The 15493-nt window shown below is 30.4% G+C and overlaps 7 protein-coding genes across 7 annotated transcripts; 3 read left to right on the top strand and 4 right to left on the bottom strand.

The window, feature by feature from the left end:
- Positions 1-70: 70 nt before the first annotated feature.
- BN7_5654 (lipase family protein) lies at positions 71-1192 on the bottom strand (the record flags this gene model as incomplete). Its single annotated transcript, XM_011273771.1, has 1 exon — positions 71-1192. The coding sequence occupies one exon, from the start codon at positions 1190-1192 to the stop codon at positions 71-73; it is 1122 nt and encodes a 373-aa protein (XP_011272073.1).
- Positions 1193-1528: 336 nt separating this feature from the next.
- Positions 1529-5455, bottom strand: POM152 (Pom152p; the record flags this gene model as incomplete). The annotated part of the gene is made up of 1 exon (XM_011273770.1): positions 1529-5455. The coding sequence occupies one exon, from the start codon at positions 5453-5455 to the stop codon at positions 1529-1531; it is 3927 nt and encodes a 1308-aa protein (XP_011272072.1).
- Positions 5456-6041: 586 nt separating this feature from the next.
- BN7_5652 (uncharacterized protein) lies at positions 6042-6470 on the top strand (the record flags this gene model as incomplete). The annotated part of the gene is made up of 2 exons (XM_011273769.1): positions 6042-6098; positions 6258-6470. The coding sequence occupies 2 exons, from the start codon at positions 6042-6044 to the stop codon at positions 6468-6470; spliced, it is 270 nt and encodes an 89-aa protein (XP_011272071.1).
- Positions 6471-6894: 424 nt separating this feature from the next.
- Positions 6895-8364, top strand: SMF3 (putative divalent metal ion transporter SMF3; the record flags this gene model as incomplete). The annotated part of the gene is made up of 1 exon (XM_011273768.1): positions 6895-8364. The coding sequence occupies one exon, from the start codon at positions 6895-6897 to the stop codon at positions 8362-8364; it is 1470 nt and encodes a 489-aa protein (XP_011272070.1).
- A 122-nt stretch (positions 8365-8486) lies between these two features.
- Positions 8487-9913, bottom strand: RSC58 (Rsc58p; the record flags this gene model as incomplete). Its single annotated transcript, XM_011273767.1, has 2 exons — positions 8487-9772; positions 9898-9913. The coding sequence occupies 2 exons, from the start codon at positions 9911-9913 to the stop codon at positions 8487-8489; spliced, it is 1302 nt and encodes a 433-aa protein (XP_011272069.1).
- Positions 9914-10332: 419 nt separating this feature from the next.
- ECM16 (ATP-dependent RNA helicase ECM16) lies at positions 10333-14202 on the bottom strand (the record flags this gene model as incomplete). The annotated part of the gene is made up of 1 exon (XM_011273766.1): positions 10333-14202. The coding sequence occupies one exon, from the start codon at positions 14200-14202 to the stop codon at positions 10333-10335; it is 3870 nt and encodes a 1289-aa protein (XP_011272068.1).
- A 262-nt stretch (positions 14203-14464) lies between these two features.
- On the top strand, positions 14465-15418 carry SAS2 (histone acetyltransferase; the record flags this gene model as incomplete). The annotated part of the gene is made up of 1 exon (XM_011273765.1): positions 14465-15418. One exon carries the CDS (start codon positions 14465-14467, stop codon positions 15416-15418), a length of 954 nt encoding a protein of 317 aa, XP_011272067.1.
- Between the last annotated feature and the right edge of the window lie 75 nt (positions 15419-15493).

The raw sequence follows: 15493 nt of genomic DNA, 5'->3' as shown, positions 1-15493 counted from the left end.
ATCTCTAAAGTATTATAAAAACAAAAGAATATAACGACTCTCTCTCTCTAACAGTAATGAACAAGTTGAATCATGGGAATGGCATATCAGAATCATCACAAGGCCATGCAATTCTAATAAATTGATGTGTATGTTGATAGTATGGCAAGAAAACACCCGGTTGAAGTTTGAAATCAATAGCATCATTCAAATCATTATTAGAAGCACCTTTATAAACAACAAATTCTTTCAAATGAGGTAATCTAACTTTGGTAATTTCAAATCTTAAACCTGAATGAGTATAAACAATACCTGGTAAAGCTGGTGGTAATCTTGGAACGATGTCTGTTGCTTGATAAACCCTTGAATAGGATGGGAATGGTAATTTGGAACCTTTAGCAACTTTTTTGGCAATATGTTCAGTATCAAAGACATCATCAACCCAATGATTAAAAGTTGGATCACCCATTCTTAATGATGCATAAGTGATTAATAAAGGATCATAACCTTTCAATAAGAACTCTAAACCACCTAATAAGGCATAACCACCACCTAATGAGTGACCAGTAACGATCAATTTGTAATCTTTTTTCATATAAGGTTCAATTGTATCTTGAATTTCATTGATAAATTTGGTAAATTCAACATAAACACCACAATGAACTAGACAGTTTTCACAAGTTGGTGTTTCTTCCTTTGTATGGTCTTTAATAGCTTGTGCCATTCCATTTGGATCTGAAGTTGAAACATTTTCAAAGATTTCATAACCAATATTGTTTGATAAAACAGGAACATATGGACATTGTAAAAATACAAAATCTGTAACAGTATCACCAGGACTTAAAGTACCTCTGAAGACAACATGAACTGTTTTAGCATCTTCATCAACTGCAACAAAAGCGGTACCACTTATTTGTTTCTCCTTGATACTTGGACTATAAATACCAACAATCTTCAAATTATCATTTTTTTCACAAAATGCCATCTTTGGACATGCTTCATTTAATGGACCTTCATAAAATGTTGATTCATAAGAACAATAAGAAGCTTTCTGTAAATGAGTATTCTTGAAAAGGGTCTTGTAAACATGATCACTATAATCATAAGTTTCATCTATTTCTTTATCATCTTTATCACCAATAGCAGCGCCAAAAGCTGGAACTAGAGCAAGAAATGGTAAGATAAGATTAGCAAAAATTTGTTTAACCTTCATGCTGATAATCAGTAGTACTTGTTGATATTCTTGAAGAACATCAGAATGGTACAAGGATCATCTTCTAAATGAAGATACCCTTTCTTCATTTATATACCTTCATATCTGTTTTTGTGTCAACCTATGATAGCTTTTCTACAGCTATTCATGTACAATTCGAATTGAAATGTTTTTGTGGTTGAATGTAATTATTAGTACTTCGGATTAATTATATGGATTTGTTACGAACACGCGGGTATACGGAAAAATTTAAAAAAAAAAGTACGACTTAATATTTTACTGAAAAAAATTCTTCTATTATACAATTATGATATTATAAACAAACGAGATTTGATCTCATTTTCTTTCTTCGTTTCTTGCAACACAGAAAGCATCAGAAACTTCAATAGCTTCGTATGTACCTTGTAAACTTGTCAGGACTCTATATTCGAAAGCATAAATTCCATTAACAGTATGAGTTTCAACAACTTGTGATCTTCTTCTTCCTCTTTTAACTTCAACTTCTTCATATCTAACATAGGTTAATGCAAATGGTGGTGTACCTTCAAATGAAAAGATAACTTCAGCTTGATCACCTTCATGAATATCTTGAACAATAATATCACCTTCACTAACTTCAACTGATGGAATTGGACGAACATTTATAGTTAATTTATCACTTAAATCTTTATTTTCTGGTAATGTGAAATTAACAACACAATTTGATGAAGAATCTTGTAGTGATGAAATACCAATTGTACCAGGTTCTGAAGCTAATCTTGAGAATTGTGAAGAACGTTCAACAGATTTCAAATCTAATCCATTAAATGAATAAACAACTGTGAATGGCGGTGTACCAATCAATTGATAACCAATATGATCACCAACACAATAGTTAACACTTGAATCTAATTGACTGATTTTTGGTGTATCTGTAATAGAAATTGAAATGTAATTACTTTCAGCAAAATCCTCTTGAATACAACCATCAGCATCAATAATTTTAACAATATTAACAATATGATTACCTAATTTCAAGCCACGATATAAATCTTTAAGATCCATTGGAGTTTTAATATCTTTCAAAGTTAAGAAATCAGATTTTGAACTGCTTTCATGATAAATTTCAAAAGTAATTGTATATGGTGCATTACCATTCAAATTCAATTTAATTGGTTCTAATAATGAATGGTCTAATAAATTGGTAGTACAAGTTCTATAAGATTTTCTCTTATCTTTAAACTCACCACTTGGTGATGAAATAACTGATTGACTAACAGTAATTGGATCAATATTATAACGAATTTTAGCTAAATCACTCTTTGAATAAATTGCATCATAAATACCATTAATAATATATTTAAATTCACCACCTTTATCATTTGGTAATCTAATTGAAGCAAATCTGGTAGCAACAGATATTGATTTTGATGATCTATAACCATTTGGATCAATAGCTGTATAATCAACAACAAATGGTGGTGCTCCATAAAGTGATAAATCAATAGAATCTTCATAAAATTGACAAACACGTGCTTTAGTGAAAACATTATTGTTAACCTTGGTTTGTTTAGATTGTTCATTAACTGCTAATGAAGGTTTTGGATGATATGTAACTTCATAAGTATCAGTTTTATCAACATTACCAGAACATAATGAATCTTTAACAGATTTTAATTTATAAATACCGGCTTTTGTAACATCAATACTTGATTTATGAGCATTTCTAAAAGATTTATGATGTGTTGAAATATATTCACCATTTGAATTATGATAATCATATGTAACATCAAATGAACCTTCACCAAGTAATCTAATTGGTAATTCCACCTTTTCACCTTCTTTAATCTTAATCTTTGTTGAACTATCTAATTGACCAAATCCAATAGATGGTATTTCTCTTCTAACTGCAATATTAGCATCTGCACCATTCAGATTAACTAAACAACCAGAATTATCCTCCACAGAGGTTAAAGAAACAATATATTCACCACCAACATTAAAAGCAGGAGTTTTAATTTCATAACGATTAGATTTAATATCTTTTATAGAATATGGTATTCTTTTATTTGTTAAAGTTTCAATAATATCATAATCTAATTGGAATGGAGCTTCACCTTTCAATTGAATTGCAACTTTCCCCTGGGAACCAAGACATAATGCACCACTCTTGTGATAATTGTGAATTTCTGCACTTGGTTTAACTCTCATTGATGTCTTGTATGTATAATCTGATGATGGTGATAAATGAATTGGTTCTAAATAAAGACTATCTAATAAATTATCAAATGAAATTTCATAATTTCCTTCAGTTGATGGTTCATATGAAAATCTATATCTTGTACCTTGTGAGATTAATTTTTTAGTTTCCAAGAATTTTCTTTGACCATTTTCAATACGATGAACAGATTGTTGTAAAGTGAAAGGTGGAGTACCAACAAATGATAAATCAAAAACAAGACCAACTTGACCAACACAAGAATCAGTGATTGGTTTAGAATTAACTTGTAATTTTGGAACCACTGGTAATGAAATCAAAACACTTGAACGACCTGTAACAACAGCTGGACAATGTTTAGTATTTACAGATTCTAAAGTATAAATACCTGGGTTTTCCACTGGTAATTCATCATTTTCATTTGTGAAAATATGAGTGAATATTTCTTCAGTTTTTTGTTCATCATCACTAATAAATTTAATTGTTGCTTCATAAGGTGCCGCATCTTTAGCAGAAGAATCAATATGTAAAAAAATTGATTTTTTCGTTGGTGAATTTCTATTTAATTTTTCACTTAAATGTAATTTTGGTGAATCATGAGCATAAAAACTATGAGATAATCCATAGGATTGGAATAAATTATCATTATTTTTCAAAGTTTCAGTGAAATTAACTAAATTTCCTAACCCATCAATAACTTCTTCAATTTTATAACTATAATCACCTAAATCTTTAACAGGATTTTCTAATTCAACTTGAACTGGAATTGATTTTGCCCATTCTAAATTAGATAATTGTTTTTTATTTAGAGATTTATATGAACCATGACTTAATAGTGGACTTTTGAAAAATTCAGGTTGTAAACTTTGATCATTAAATTCATAAACTTCATGATTTACCAATTTTTTATATTTTAATTTTAATGGTGGTACACCTGTGATTGTAAATTTAACTGTATCTAAATCACCATGACATTTATCATTTTCTAATTCATCTAAATTATCAATTCTAGCAGTTGGACAAGTTGGAACAATTAATGAAGAACGATAATTTCTTAAACCAAGATATTTTGAATCTAAAACTTGACCAATTTCATATAAACCAGTTTTCAAAATTGGTAAATTTAAATAATGAATATTTGGACCTGATATTGAATCTCTTTCATAATGATCATTAACATTTTTTTCAAATTTTCTTAAATCCTTTTTGGTATAATTTAATAAAATTGGAACATTTGTTTCTAAATCAACATATTTAACTTGAATGAAATCAATTTCTGAAGTTGAATTGAAACGAATTGGAACATGAACTTTATGATTTTTGACACCTTGTGGTAAACAAAAACTATCACCAAATGGATTTAAAAATGCAGTATTTTCTGGTAAGATCTTAATTGTATGTGAACCTTTAAAATGTTTATGAGGATCATAATTATTTTGAGATCGACTTGTACCACCCAAGATTGTAAGATCTTTATGATTTAAAGTTTTCCATGCTTGAAATAATAAAGTTGTTATTGGGAAACTTAGATCACTAACTAAGAATAAATTGATGGCTAATATAGCCAAAATTTGAGAAAAAACAGTGATTTTTTTAAATGTAAAAGATGGGATTCTGAATGCTGGAAGGAAATAAAGGAATGCAGAATCATAAAGGATATATTTAGTAATGAAATTGAAACGTTGACTTGGGAATCCTAAAAATGATGCAATTGGTAAATTACTCTTTAATAACGTTAGATCATAAATTTTGTATGATTGAATAATAATGAAAAGAGCAATGACACATCCCTTTTGATATCCAATATCCAATAGTGGTTGAGGTATTAGTGTTTGTGGTTGTTGATTGTGTATATAAGCATTCTTTAAATGTGTTTCTTTGATGATTGGTTTGGTTTCTTTAACTGATTCTCTTTTGATTGAACCTATTGAATCTCTTGATCTTGATCCATATTCAGATTCAAGTTTCTCTCTCAATGTCCTTTGACGCACAGTACTTGGAGTAGAAGGCTGGCTTCCCGGTGGACCATAGAGTTCACTCAATCTCTGTCTTCTCGATCTCTCCATAGCGATCAATTGACTTGACCAATTTAGCTAATTCTACCTACTATCTTGATGTTCTCTTTTGAAATGTTTTTGTTTTGATTTGTTTACAATTTTTTTTGCCCTTTGAAAGAATTCGCGAATTGAATTTTTGGTTTTGATTATGTAATTTATTACCAAATTAAAAATCACGTGAATATTACATAATCAAAGAAAGTCCCGCGAATTACTCAATTTCCTATAGTTAAGCTGCTTCCTATATTTAAAACCTATAATTAATGGATACTAATGAAGAAATATATCATGATCAAATATGGGAATAGTCTACAAAGTGGGTGTGTGTGTTAATAGTACCATATAAAGAGAACAAGTATATTCAACTCTCAACTCAATTGGTCCATAAATTTACCCCTTGTACGTAATCTAAGTTATAGTTCTAGCCCATAGACAAGCCCTTAGACAAGCAATCACTTAAAATTTACCCCTAATTTACTATTCACTATATATATTAAGAGAAAGAGGGAGGTTTGTATGATTCAAAAAGCACACAATCTATCTATTGTAGGTACAACTACACTAAGATACTATCAATTAGTGATTTTATTATACAATGAGTGACATAGAAACAGGAGACCAAGAAGTCAGAGCAGGAGGAAATACACAAGATGTAGACCATACTAGCTCAGCTGAAAGAGCCGATGATGCTCAAACTCAGTGAAGTGCTGATGACAACTTAGATCCAGATGTTCAAGCCAGGGTGAATAGAAACCGTCTACTTTTCGGAGGTTTAAAGAATGATGATTATGAATTTAATGATTTTCAGAAGGCTTTTACAGGTCAAGAAACTATGAAGGATCTACTTAGAGAGATGGACAAAGTGAGTACTGATTATAATCCTGATATTGCTGCACTAGTTCCACCTAGTGAGTTACTCCTAGGAAGAGGAGATCCAAATGATCCAAGATTAGCTGAGTGTGTAATAACTAATTCATATCGGAGAAGATTGGAGGAAATATCAAACTCAACTGACCATGAGTGATTCTTATTTGGTTCAAACAAGTAACTTACCATTTTATAATTAATTTGATTGAATTGTTTGATTTATGAAGCATTTTGAATTTTGTAGTATAACAATATATTGAAAACCCGCGAAAGAGTTTCTCTTTCAAATCCCGAGTTGATTACTGCTTATACGAAAAAGAGAGCCACCACGAGTATTTATTTAGAACTGGTCAATTGCAAAAATTGACTGGTGTTTTATTTTGGGTAGAATTTTGGATTCATATCACGTTAGTGGGTAGAAGAGTAGAAGATCAATCAGTTGTCAAATTTATATACTCGAGGAAGTTCATCGTCACTCATTTACTAGCTTTTCTATAATTTGTTTGGGCTGCTGATATCCCCATATTTTAAATATTTAATACCCATCAAAACAAAGTTAAATATCAAACTATTGGATCAATATGGTACTTTCAATAATACCGAAACAATATAAAGATGCTTTCCTAAAATATCTAAAGTTTGTTGGACCTGGTATCATGGTTTCAGTTGCCTATTTAGATCCTGGTAATTATTCAACAGGTGTTGCAGGTGGTGCAAATTATGAATATAAACTATTATTTGCAGTGTTTATGTCAAATATCTTTGCAGTTATACTACAATGTCTTTGTGTTAAATTGGGATCTGTCACAGGGTTAGATTTAGCTCAAAATTGTCGGAAACATTTACCTCCATGGTTAAATTGGACTTTATATTTTTGTGCTGAATTAGCAATTATTGCAACTGATTTAGCTGAAGTTGTTGGGACTGCAATTGCATTAGAAATCTTATTTGGAATACCATTAAATTGGGGTGTTGCATTAACAGTATTAGATGTTGTTGTTATTCTTTTCGCTTATAGACCTGAATCAAATTCAATGAGAAATGTTCGTGGTTTTGAAATCTTTGTTAGTGTTTTTGTATTTGCTACAGTGATTTGTTTTATTTTAGAACTTTTCAAAATTGATGTTGGTGATAAATGGCATTTATTTGAAGGTTTCTTACCATCAAAAGAATTAACCGAGGAAAAGGGTCTTTATTTAGCATTGGGGATCCTTGGTGCTACTGTTATGCCACATTCATTATATTTAGGTTCTTCATTAGTTCAATCAAGATTAATAGATTATGATATTAAACATGAAAATCATAAAAGTGTGGATCAACATAAACCTTCATTAAGTGCAATAAATTATTGTTTAAAATATTCTTACGCTGAATTAATTATATCATTATTTTTCATTGCAACATTTGTTAATTCTGCAATTTTAATTGTTGCAGGTGCTACACTTTATGGTCAACCAGATGCAGATGATGCAGATTTAATGTCAATTTATGAAATGCTTTCAAAATATATTTCACCAACTGCTGGATTAATATTTGCACTAGCAATGCTTTTCAGTGGTCAAAGTGCAGGTATAATAGGTACAATGTCTGGACAAATAGTTTCTGAAGGTTTTATAGAATGGAGTTTTAAACCTTGGGTTAGAAGAATTATAACAAGATTATTAGCTATATTACCTTGTATATTTGTTGTTTCAACAATGGGTAGAAAAGGTATAGCAGATATTTTAAATGGTAGTCAAGTTTGTTTATCATTAATTTTACCATTTGTTTCTGCTCCTTTAATTTATTTTACAAGTGTTAAACAATATATGCAAGTTGAAATTGATGATCAACAAGGTGAAAATAGAATTATTGGATCTATTGAAGGTTCAAATTATGGTTCAACTGAAACATCAGAATCAACTAATGATCCATTATTAAATAAAAATACAGTGGATTTTACAAATGGTAAATGGTTAAGTTTTTTTGCAATTTTAACATGGGCAACTATTGGATTTTTCAATATTTTCTTAATAATATCATTTGCTCGTGGTAAAGATGTTCATTTTTGAAGTGGGATAAAGTCCACATACATTTTTTAACAAAAAAGTCATGAATTATTAGAGTACATAGAAATTTATAATTATACATTGAAGTTGTATCAATCTTTATGGATGTTGATGTTTCATTATTTTTATCTTCTTGATTTATTCTTCTTTTTAGAATTCAAATTTTGAGTAGGAACTGGTAATGTACCACTATAATTTGTTTGTAAAACAGGTAATAATGGAGATGGTTTAATATCTGGTACTTTACCTGTACTTAAAACAATTTCTCTCAATAGTAAATTTGTCTTATAATATAATTTTTTCTCTTGTTCTGTTGGTTCAGTATATTCAATATTTGAAATTAATCTATTATTTCTTAAAAGATTCAATTGATTTAATAAATCATCAACTAATTTTGATTCTTCACCTTTTTCAAAAGCTTCTATCACATCATCATCAATTTCATTACCTGGTGCCCATTCATATAAATTATCAAGACTTATAGTATGATTTTCATCATCATCTTGACTTTTTGAAGTTGGTGGTGTAATAATATCTTTTGAAGCATCTGGAACTTCAATATCATTTGATTCTTTTGATTCATCTTTTGATTCATCTTTAATTTTAGATTCAAAAACAGATTTATCAAATAATTTTGTATATCCAATTTGTTCAAGCCATAAACGTCCTCTATCTTCTGAAGTAACCACTGTATTTTGTTCATCAACAACTGGTGCAAAACTTTGTAAATCACTATTATCTAACCATTTAGCAGTAGGCAGTGAATACCAATTTGGATGTAAAAATCTACTCAGGATTTCTGTTGGTGGTAATGTTGGTGGAGGAATACGACCAACTTGTGGTGCTAAAAATCCTAAATTTGTTGCAGGTGTTGATATTGTTTGTGGTACAACAATTGTTGTTGAAAAGGCTTCAGGTGGTAAAATTTCACGTTCATCTAATGAAGAACGTTGATTTAATGATGAAAATAATGGAACATTGTTTTGAGTCATTACAAAAAATGATTCACCATTTCCTAATGAATAAGATGTTGAAATTTTAATAAAATCTTGAGATAATACTGTTTCAAATTCTGATGGTGGAGTTTCCTTAGATTGACGATTTTTAGCTTCTTCTAATTCCTGTATCTGTATACTTAATCTATAACTTTCTCTTAATAAGAATTCAGTTGCAAATTTATAAAATCTATCAACATCAATATAATAATCACTACCAATTTCTTGATGTAAAAGCAAGATATAAGCTGATAATCTTATATCATGATATAATGAATATATTGTCTTGTAATGTTTGTCATTGTATCTATCAAGTATAGAATTTGATTTATAAGTCCCGAGATCATCAACTAATGCATGATAAGATTCACTTATTTGAGCAGGATTTGATTCTTCAAACTCTATAGGAATTTGAGCTTCCAATACTTTTATTTTAGTATCAGCACTAAGAGCAAATTGTTAGTATTTATGTCATATATCATCAAGATATAACTCAAAACACACATACGCTTTCAAAACCGTTATAACTTGATCTATAAACTCATTGAATATGTCATTATTCTGTGATGGTTTTACTAGAGATTTTTTGTTAGTACACATAGTCCCATCCCTTTACTCAATTGAATTGACACTCACTATCTGTAAAGCTCATTTTCCCAATCACACAATCCCCTGTTCTTGTCCCGGTGAATCACAATATCTTTATAATCTGAGCAGTTCTGATCCTGTCAAATCACTTCTTTCTCAGCTTTCACGACGCCAAAACTTTTGTCACTTTCCATAACAAAAAACTTGTGTTTACTTTTTCAATTTTTTGATTTTCATCACCAAAAAATTCAATAATTCGCGGGTTTTGTTGACTTCCTAATCGGGAAATAACAAGAGACAATACAAAGCAAAATACACAAAATGTTAATGTGTACATAATTTTATATGCATTCTATATTACAGGTTTATACGGGTATTTCTATACTTTTTATTCATTGATCCATTGACCAGCTATTTTGTTTTGTATGACTTTGATTGGTGGTAAATCCCATCCAATACCACCAGCACCAATAGCAGCACCAAATCTTGGAACAACATAACATTCTCTTTTTGTAGATGTGATATTCTTTGGAGCATATGGATGACCTAATGGTTTAGAGTAGGTTATTAATCCACTGTTTTTGGCGATGTTTGATAATGGTTTACCAGTAATGTCAGTTAAAGCTCTTAATCTTGATTTTGGTAGTATTTTAGAATCTGGTTTATTATTTGCACCAACATTAACTGATTGATAAACTAAATATGATGGTGGAACTTCTCCAGCATTACAAATTATTGATGAAGGATGGATGGAAACATATGGACTAGCATTTTCTTCATCACTTTTTGTAGGAAATAATGTAGCATATGGAATATTGATAATGTTTGTTCTATTGGTGATTTTAACGTCTGTATCTATTAAATCAGCCCTTATAGCAATTTGATCAACAAACCCAGCAGATACCATTTGTTTCAATACTTGAACTTGAATTTTACTTGGAACTCCTAATTTCAATTCTTTTTCAGTAACTGAAGCTGCAATACTTTCCTTAGTGGTGATTGATTTAACAATATACATCACTTGTTTTCTCAATTTGGAAATTTCCTCCATTGGTTTTGGTCTAAGGAAATGATTTCTTAAAAATTCATCTTTTTTAATAGTTGGAACATGATCAAATGCACAAACTGCACTTAATAATTTTAAAACATCACTATATTTATCCAATTTACAAAAAATAGTTCTTGATGAATGGAATTTTGAGCGTAATTTACGTTTAGCTTCTAATTCCTCTATTGATTCTTGTTCTTGATTTTGATCTTCATCATTATCATTTTGAATTGTTTCATTAATACCCAATTCCATTTCATTAATAAAAGGATCACCAACTGATAATGCAGAAACAATAGACACAACATATGGTAAACAATTTTGTTGATTACCCACTATAAGCATTTTAGCAAATCTTGGACTCATTGGGAAATAACTCATATTTTTACCTAAATCTGTAATTTGATTTTCTTTTGTTAATGCACCTAAAAATTGTAATAATTTTTCAGCTTTACTTAATGCAATTCTTTCAGGTGGAGTTGGGAATGGGAAATTAACAACATTATCTATACCCATACTTTTCATTGATAAAACAACACTTTCAATTGGCATACGTAAAATCTCAGGTTTAGAAAATTGTTGGAAATCTCTTTCAAAAACAGCTGAAGAATATAATCTATAACAATGACCTGGACCTGTACGACCAGCTCTACCAGCTCTTTGACCAGCACTTGCTTTACTAACCCAATCAACTTCAAAACTTTGAACACCAGTTTTATCATCAAAATGACGTTCTTTTGATCTACCAGCATCAACAACATACCTTATACCAGGAATTGTTAAAGAAGTTTCTGCAACATTTGTAGCAACAATACAAAGACGACTTCCTGCTGGTGGTTCTTTGAAAACTTTCATTTGTTCTTTTGTTGGTAATAATGAATATAAAGGTAAGACATAAAGTGGATCTTGATCTGTTTGACCTTCTTCTAAAGTTTCTTCAAAACCTTCTTCTTCACCTTCATAATCATCATCATCATTTCCATCATAATCATCATCAAATTCTTCATTTTCTTTAACTTTAACACTAAAATCAACTTCTTCAGCTTCTGTAGCTGCTTGTTTAGAATTTATACGAACATTTGCCACTTCTTCATCATCATAATTTTCTTTTTGAACTTGCTTTTGTTGTTTTTTATTCTTGAATGGGAATTCTTTTTTCAATTTCTTAACAACACTTGTAATTTCACTTTGACCAGTTAAAAAGATTAAAATACCACCTGGTGGTAATCTTTTATGAATTTTACAAGTTTTTCTAACAACTTCCTCAATATAATTAAATGAAGTTCTTCTATTGAAATGAATTGAAACAGGATATTGACGTGCTTCAACTTTTAAAATTGGTGGTGGAGCATCAAATAATACTGGGTTTTCACTAAAATCTGAAACTCTTAATGTAGCAGACATGATTATTAATTTTAATTTTTTATATTTTAAAGGTTCTTTAGCATTTAATTGAGCACGTAATTTAACAACTCTACTCAACATACCAATTAAAATATCAGTATTAATATTACGTTCATGAGCTTCATCAATAATAATTGAAGAATATTTGTTTAAGATAAAATCAGTCATCATTTCACGTAATAAAACACCATCAGTCATAAATTTCATTCTTGTATCTGGTTTAGTTGTTGAATCAAATCTAATTTGATAACCAACTTTATCACCATGATTACCCAATTCATTTGAGACACGTTCAGCCATAGAAACAGCAGCAACTCTTCTTGGTTGTGTAATACCAATCATACCTGGGGTATCTGGACTTGATTGAGTACCATAACCGGATTCATATAAGAATTGAGGAACTTGAGTAGTTTTACCTGAACCAGTTTCACCACAAATAATAACAACATCATTATGATGAATAGCTTCCATAATTCGATGTTCTTCACCGAAAACAGGTAATTGCATTCTAATTTTTTGAATTTCATCAGGTCTTTCCACATTAACGTAAAATGCTTGTCTTTTACTTGATTCATCAACTGGAATGAATTCTTCTTTTAAATCATCTTCAAGATCTTCTGGACGATCAACTCTTTCATAATGAACATTTGGTAATGATGGAGCACTTGGAGCTTCACGACCTTCTAATTTCCTTATCTGTTGATCAGCCCATTCTTTGAAAGCTTCAGCTCTGGAACTATGTGTAAATTTCTTACGTTCTTCATCTTCTGGATCTTCATCTTCTTCTGAGTCTTCTTCTGAGTCTTCTTCGTCATCATCTTCTTCTTCATCGTCTTCTTCACCATCTTCTACTTCTTCATCATCATCAATTTCCTCATTATCATCAACTTCCTCCTCATTAGACTCTTGTTCTTCTTCATCAGATTCATCAACTTTTTCTTCATCTTCATCTTGATCTTCTTCTTCATCATCACTATCACTTTCAAAATCTTGTTCATCTTCGATTTTATGTTTTCTTCTATCTTCAGCTTCTAATTTAGCTCTCCAATTATAACTTTTCTTAATTTTCTTTTTAACTTTTGGAATGTTTTGGAAAGAAAATCCAGTACCTGTACCACCAAGTGAAGTTGGTCTAAGATCAATAAATGAAGAAGTTTCACCACCAAATGAACCAAACTTATCTTCACCATCATCATCATCATTATTATCATCTGAATCTTGATCAATTTGATCATCATATTGAGCTTCTTGTTGCTGCAGTTGTGGTTCATCTTTATGATCTTCATCCCAATCTCTAACTTGACGTTCTTCATATAAGATCTCTTTAGTTCTTTCATCACCTCTACCTTGTCTTTCTAATTCTAAAGCTTCAGCAAAATCTTCTCTTTTGGTTTGTCTACCAGTACCTAAAAGTTTTGAACTTTTCAATAATGAAGTATCAAATTTAGATTCTTGAAGTTTTTCAATCAATACTTGTTTTTCTTCCCTTTTCAATTGATGTTCAATATATTTATCTAATCTCTTCTTCTTAGCTCTTGAAATTTTGGATTCTTCTTTAGGCCTCACTTGTTCCTCTAGCTTTCTCTTCTTAGCTTCTCTTTCCTCTTTAGACATTGGTTGAAAGATTTCAGCATTTGTATTCTCTGGTTCTTGAGTTGTTGGTGTTGTATCTTGATCTTCCCCATTACCTGTACCATCATCTAAATGACGAGTAAACTGCTTCTGTCTAACCTTACGCAGCTCATTTTGTTTGATGAGCATACCCTGACGGGCCTTCTCGTTGAATCTCTTTCTGTATTTACCCATCTTGACCACTGGGTTCTCCTAAATTTCCAATATCTTTGTTTATTTTATTGTTTTGCAATAATTTTTTTTGTTTATATGCGATGAGGTAAATTTTTTTTTTTCTTAATCTGCTTAATAAGCAAAATCAAAAGCTTCACGAATTCAATATTCATCACCGAAAAGGGTTTGAACAGCTTTGAAGTCAGACTAGAACTGGGCTAATTAGACGATTGTCAGTGGAAAGAAGAGGTTGTTGCTTGGAGGGTATTCGGGTTTCAAGGCCATGTCGCACAAGTTGGATGTTGAAGATGGGCTCTACGGGATCATAGAGTCGCCCAATATCTCGAGAATTCGCTTCGGAGAGTACGAATTGAACACCTGGTATGGGAGTGCAGTGTATTTTGCTAAAGACAAGTCTACACTGGGGTACAAATACAATCCTACTGGAGGTGCTGGTGGTGGTGCTGGGAGAAAGAAATCAGATGTTAATAAGGATGATATTTGGCTAGAAAAGCTGTTTATTTGTGATTCATGCTTCAAATATACCGATGTTAAACAAGAATTTGATGATCATGTACAATCATGTGAATATGAAAATAAACAATTGGGTAAAATCATGTATAAAGATGAGAAATATTGCATTAGGAAAGTTAGAGGATCACATCATAAACTTTTCACACAGAATCTATGTCTTTTCACTAAATTATTTTTAGATAATAAATCAGTATTTTTCACTGTGGATTATTTTGAATTTTATATTGTTTATGGATCACAAAATAATAAACCAATGGGATTTTTCTCTAAAGAGTTACTTTCATGGGATAAAAACAATTTAGCATGTATCTTGGTGTTCCCACCATATCAAAGAATGCACTTAGGTACATTATTAATTTCATTTTCATATGAATTATCAAAATCTCAAAATTTAATATCAGGTCCAGAAAAACCATTATCACCTTTTGGTCTTATAGGTTATTTAAAATATTGGACATCAATTTTAACAAGAGAATTTGTACATGGGAAATTATCAAATAATGAAACTGTTACATTAGATGAAGTTAGTAAAATTACTGGAATACGGCAAGATGATGTTGTAATGACTTTAAAACATATGAAAGTTTTAGTAATGAAGGATCAAATAATTTATATTAAAAAGAAAATTTTGGAAGATTGGGCAAAGAAAAATAAAGTTAGTTTTGAACCATTACTTAAAAAAGGTGGACTTCTACTTGAATGAAAATTCATTATTATAACGTTCATCTATATATATACAACTTTGGAAAAAAATGGACAATCACTTGTATGAAAACAA

The sequence above is a fragment of the Wickerhamomyces ciferrii genome, contig 00224 (genome assembly GCF_000313485.1).
Source record: "Wickerhamomyces ciferrii WGS project CAIF00000000 data, strain NRRL Y-1031 F-60-10, contig 00224, whole genome shotgun sequence".
Taxonomy (NCBI): Eukaryota; Fungi; Ascomycota; class Saccharomycetes; order Phaffomycetales; family Wickerhamomycetaceae; genus Hansenula; species Hansenula ciferrii.
The sequence above is the reverse complement of the archived record's forward strand: the minus strand, read 5'-3'. Positions and strand labels throughout refer to the sequence as shown.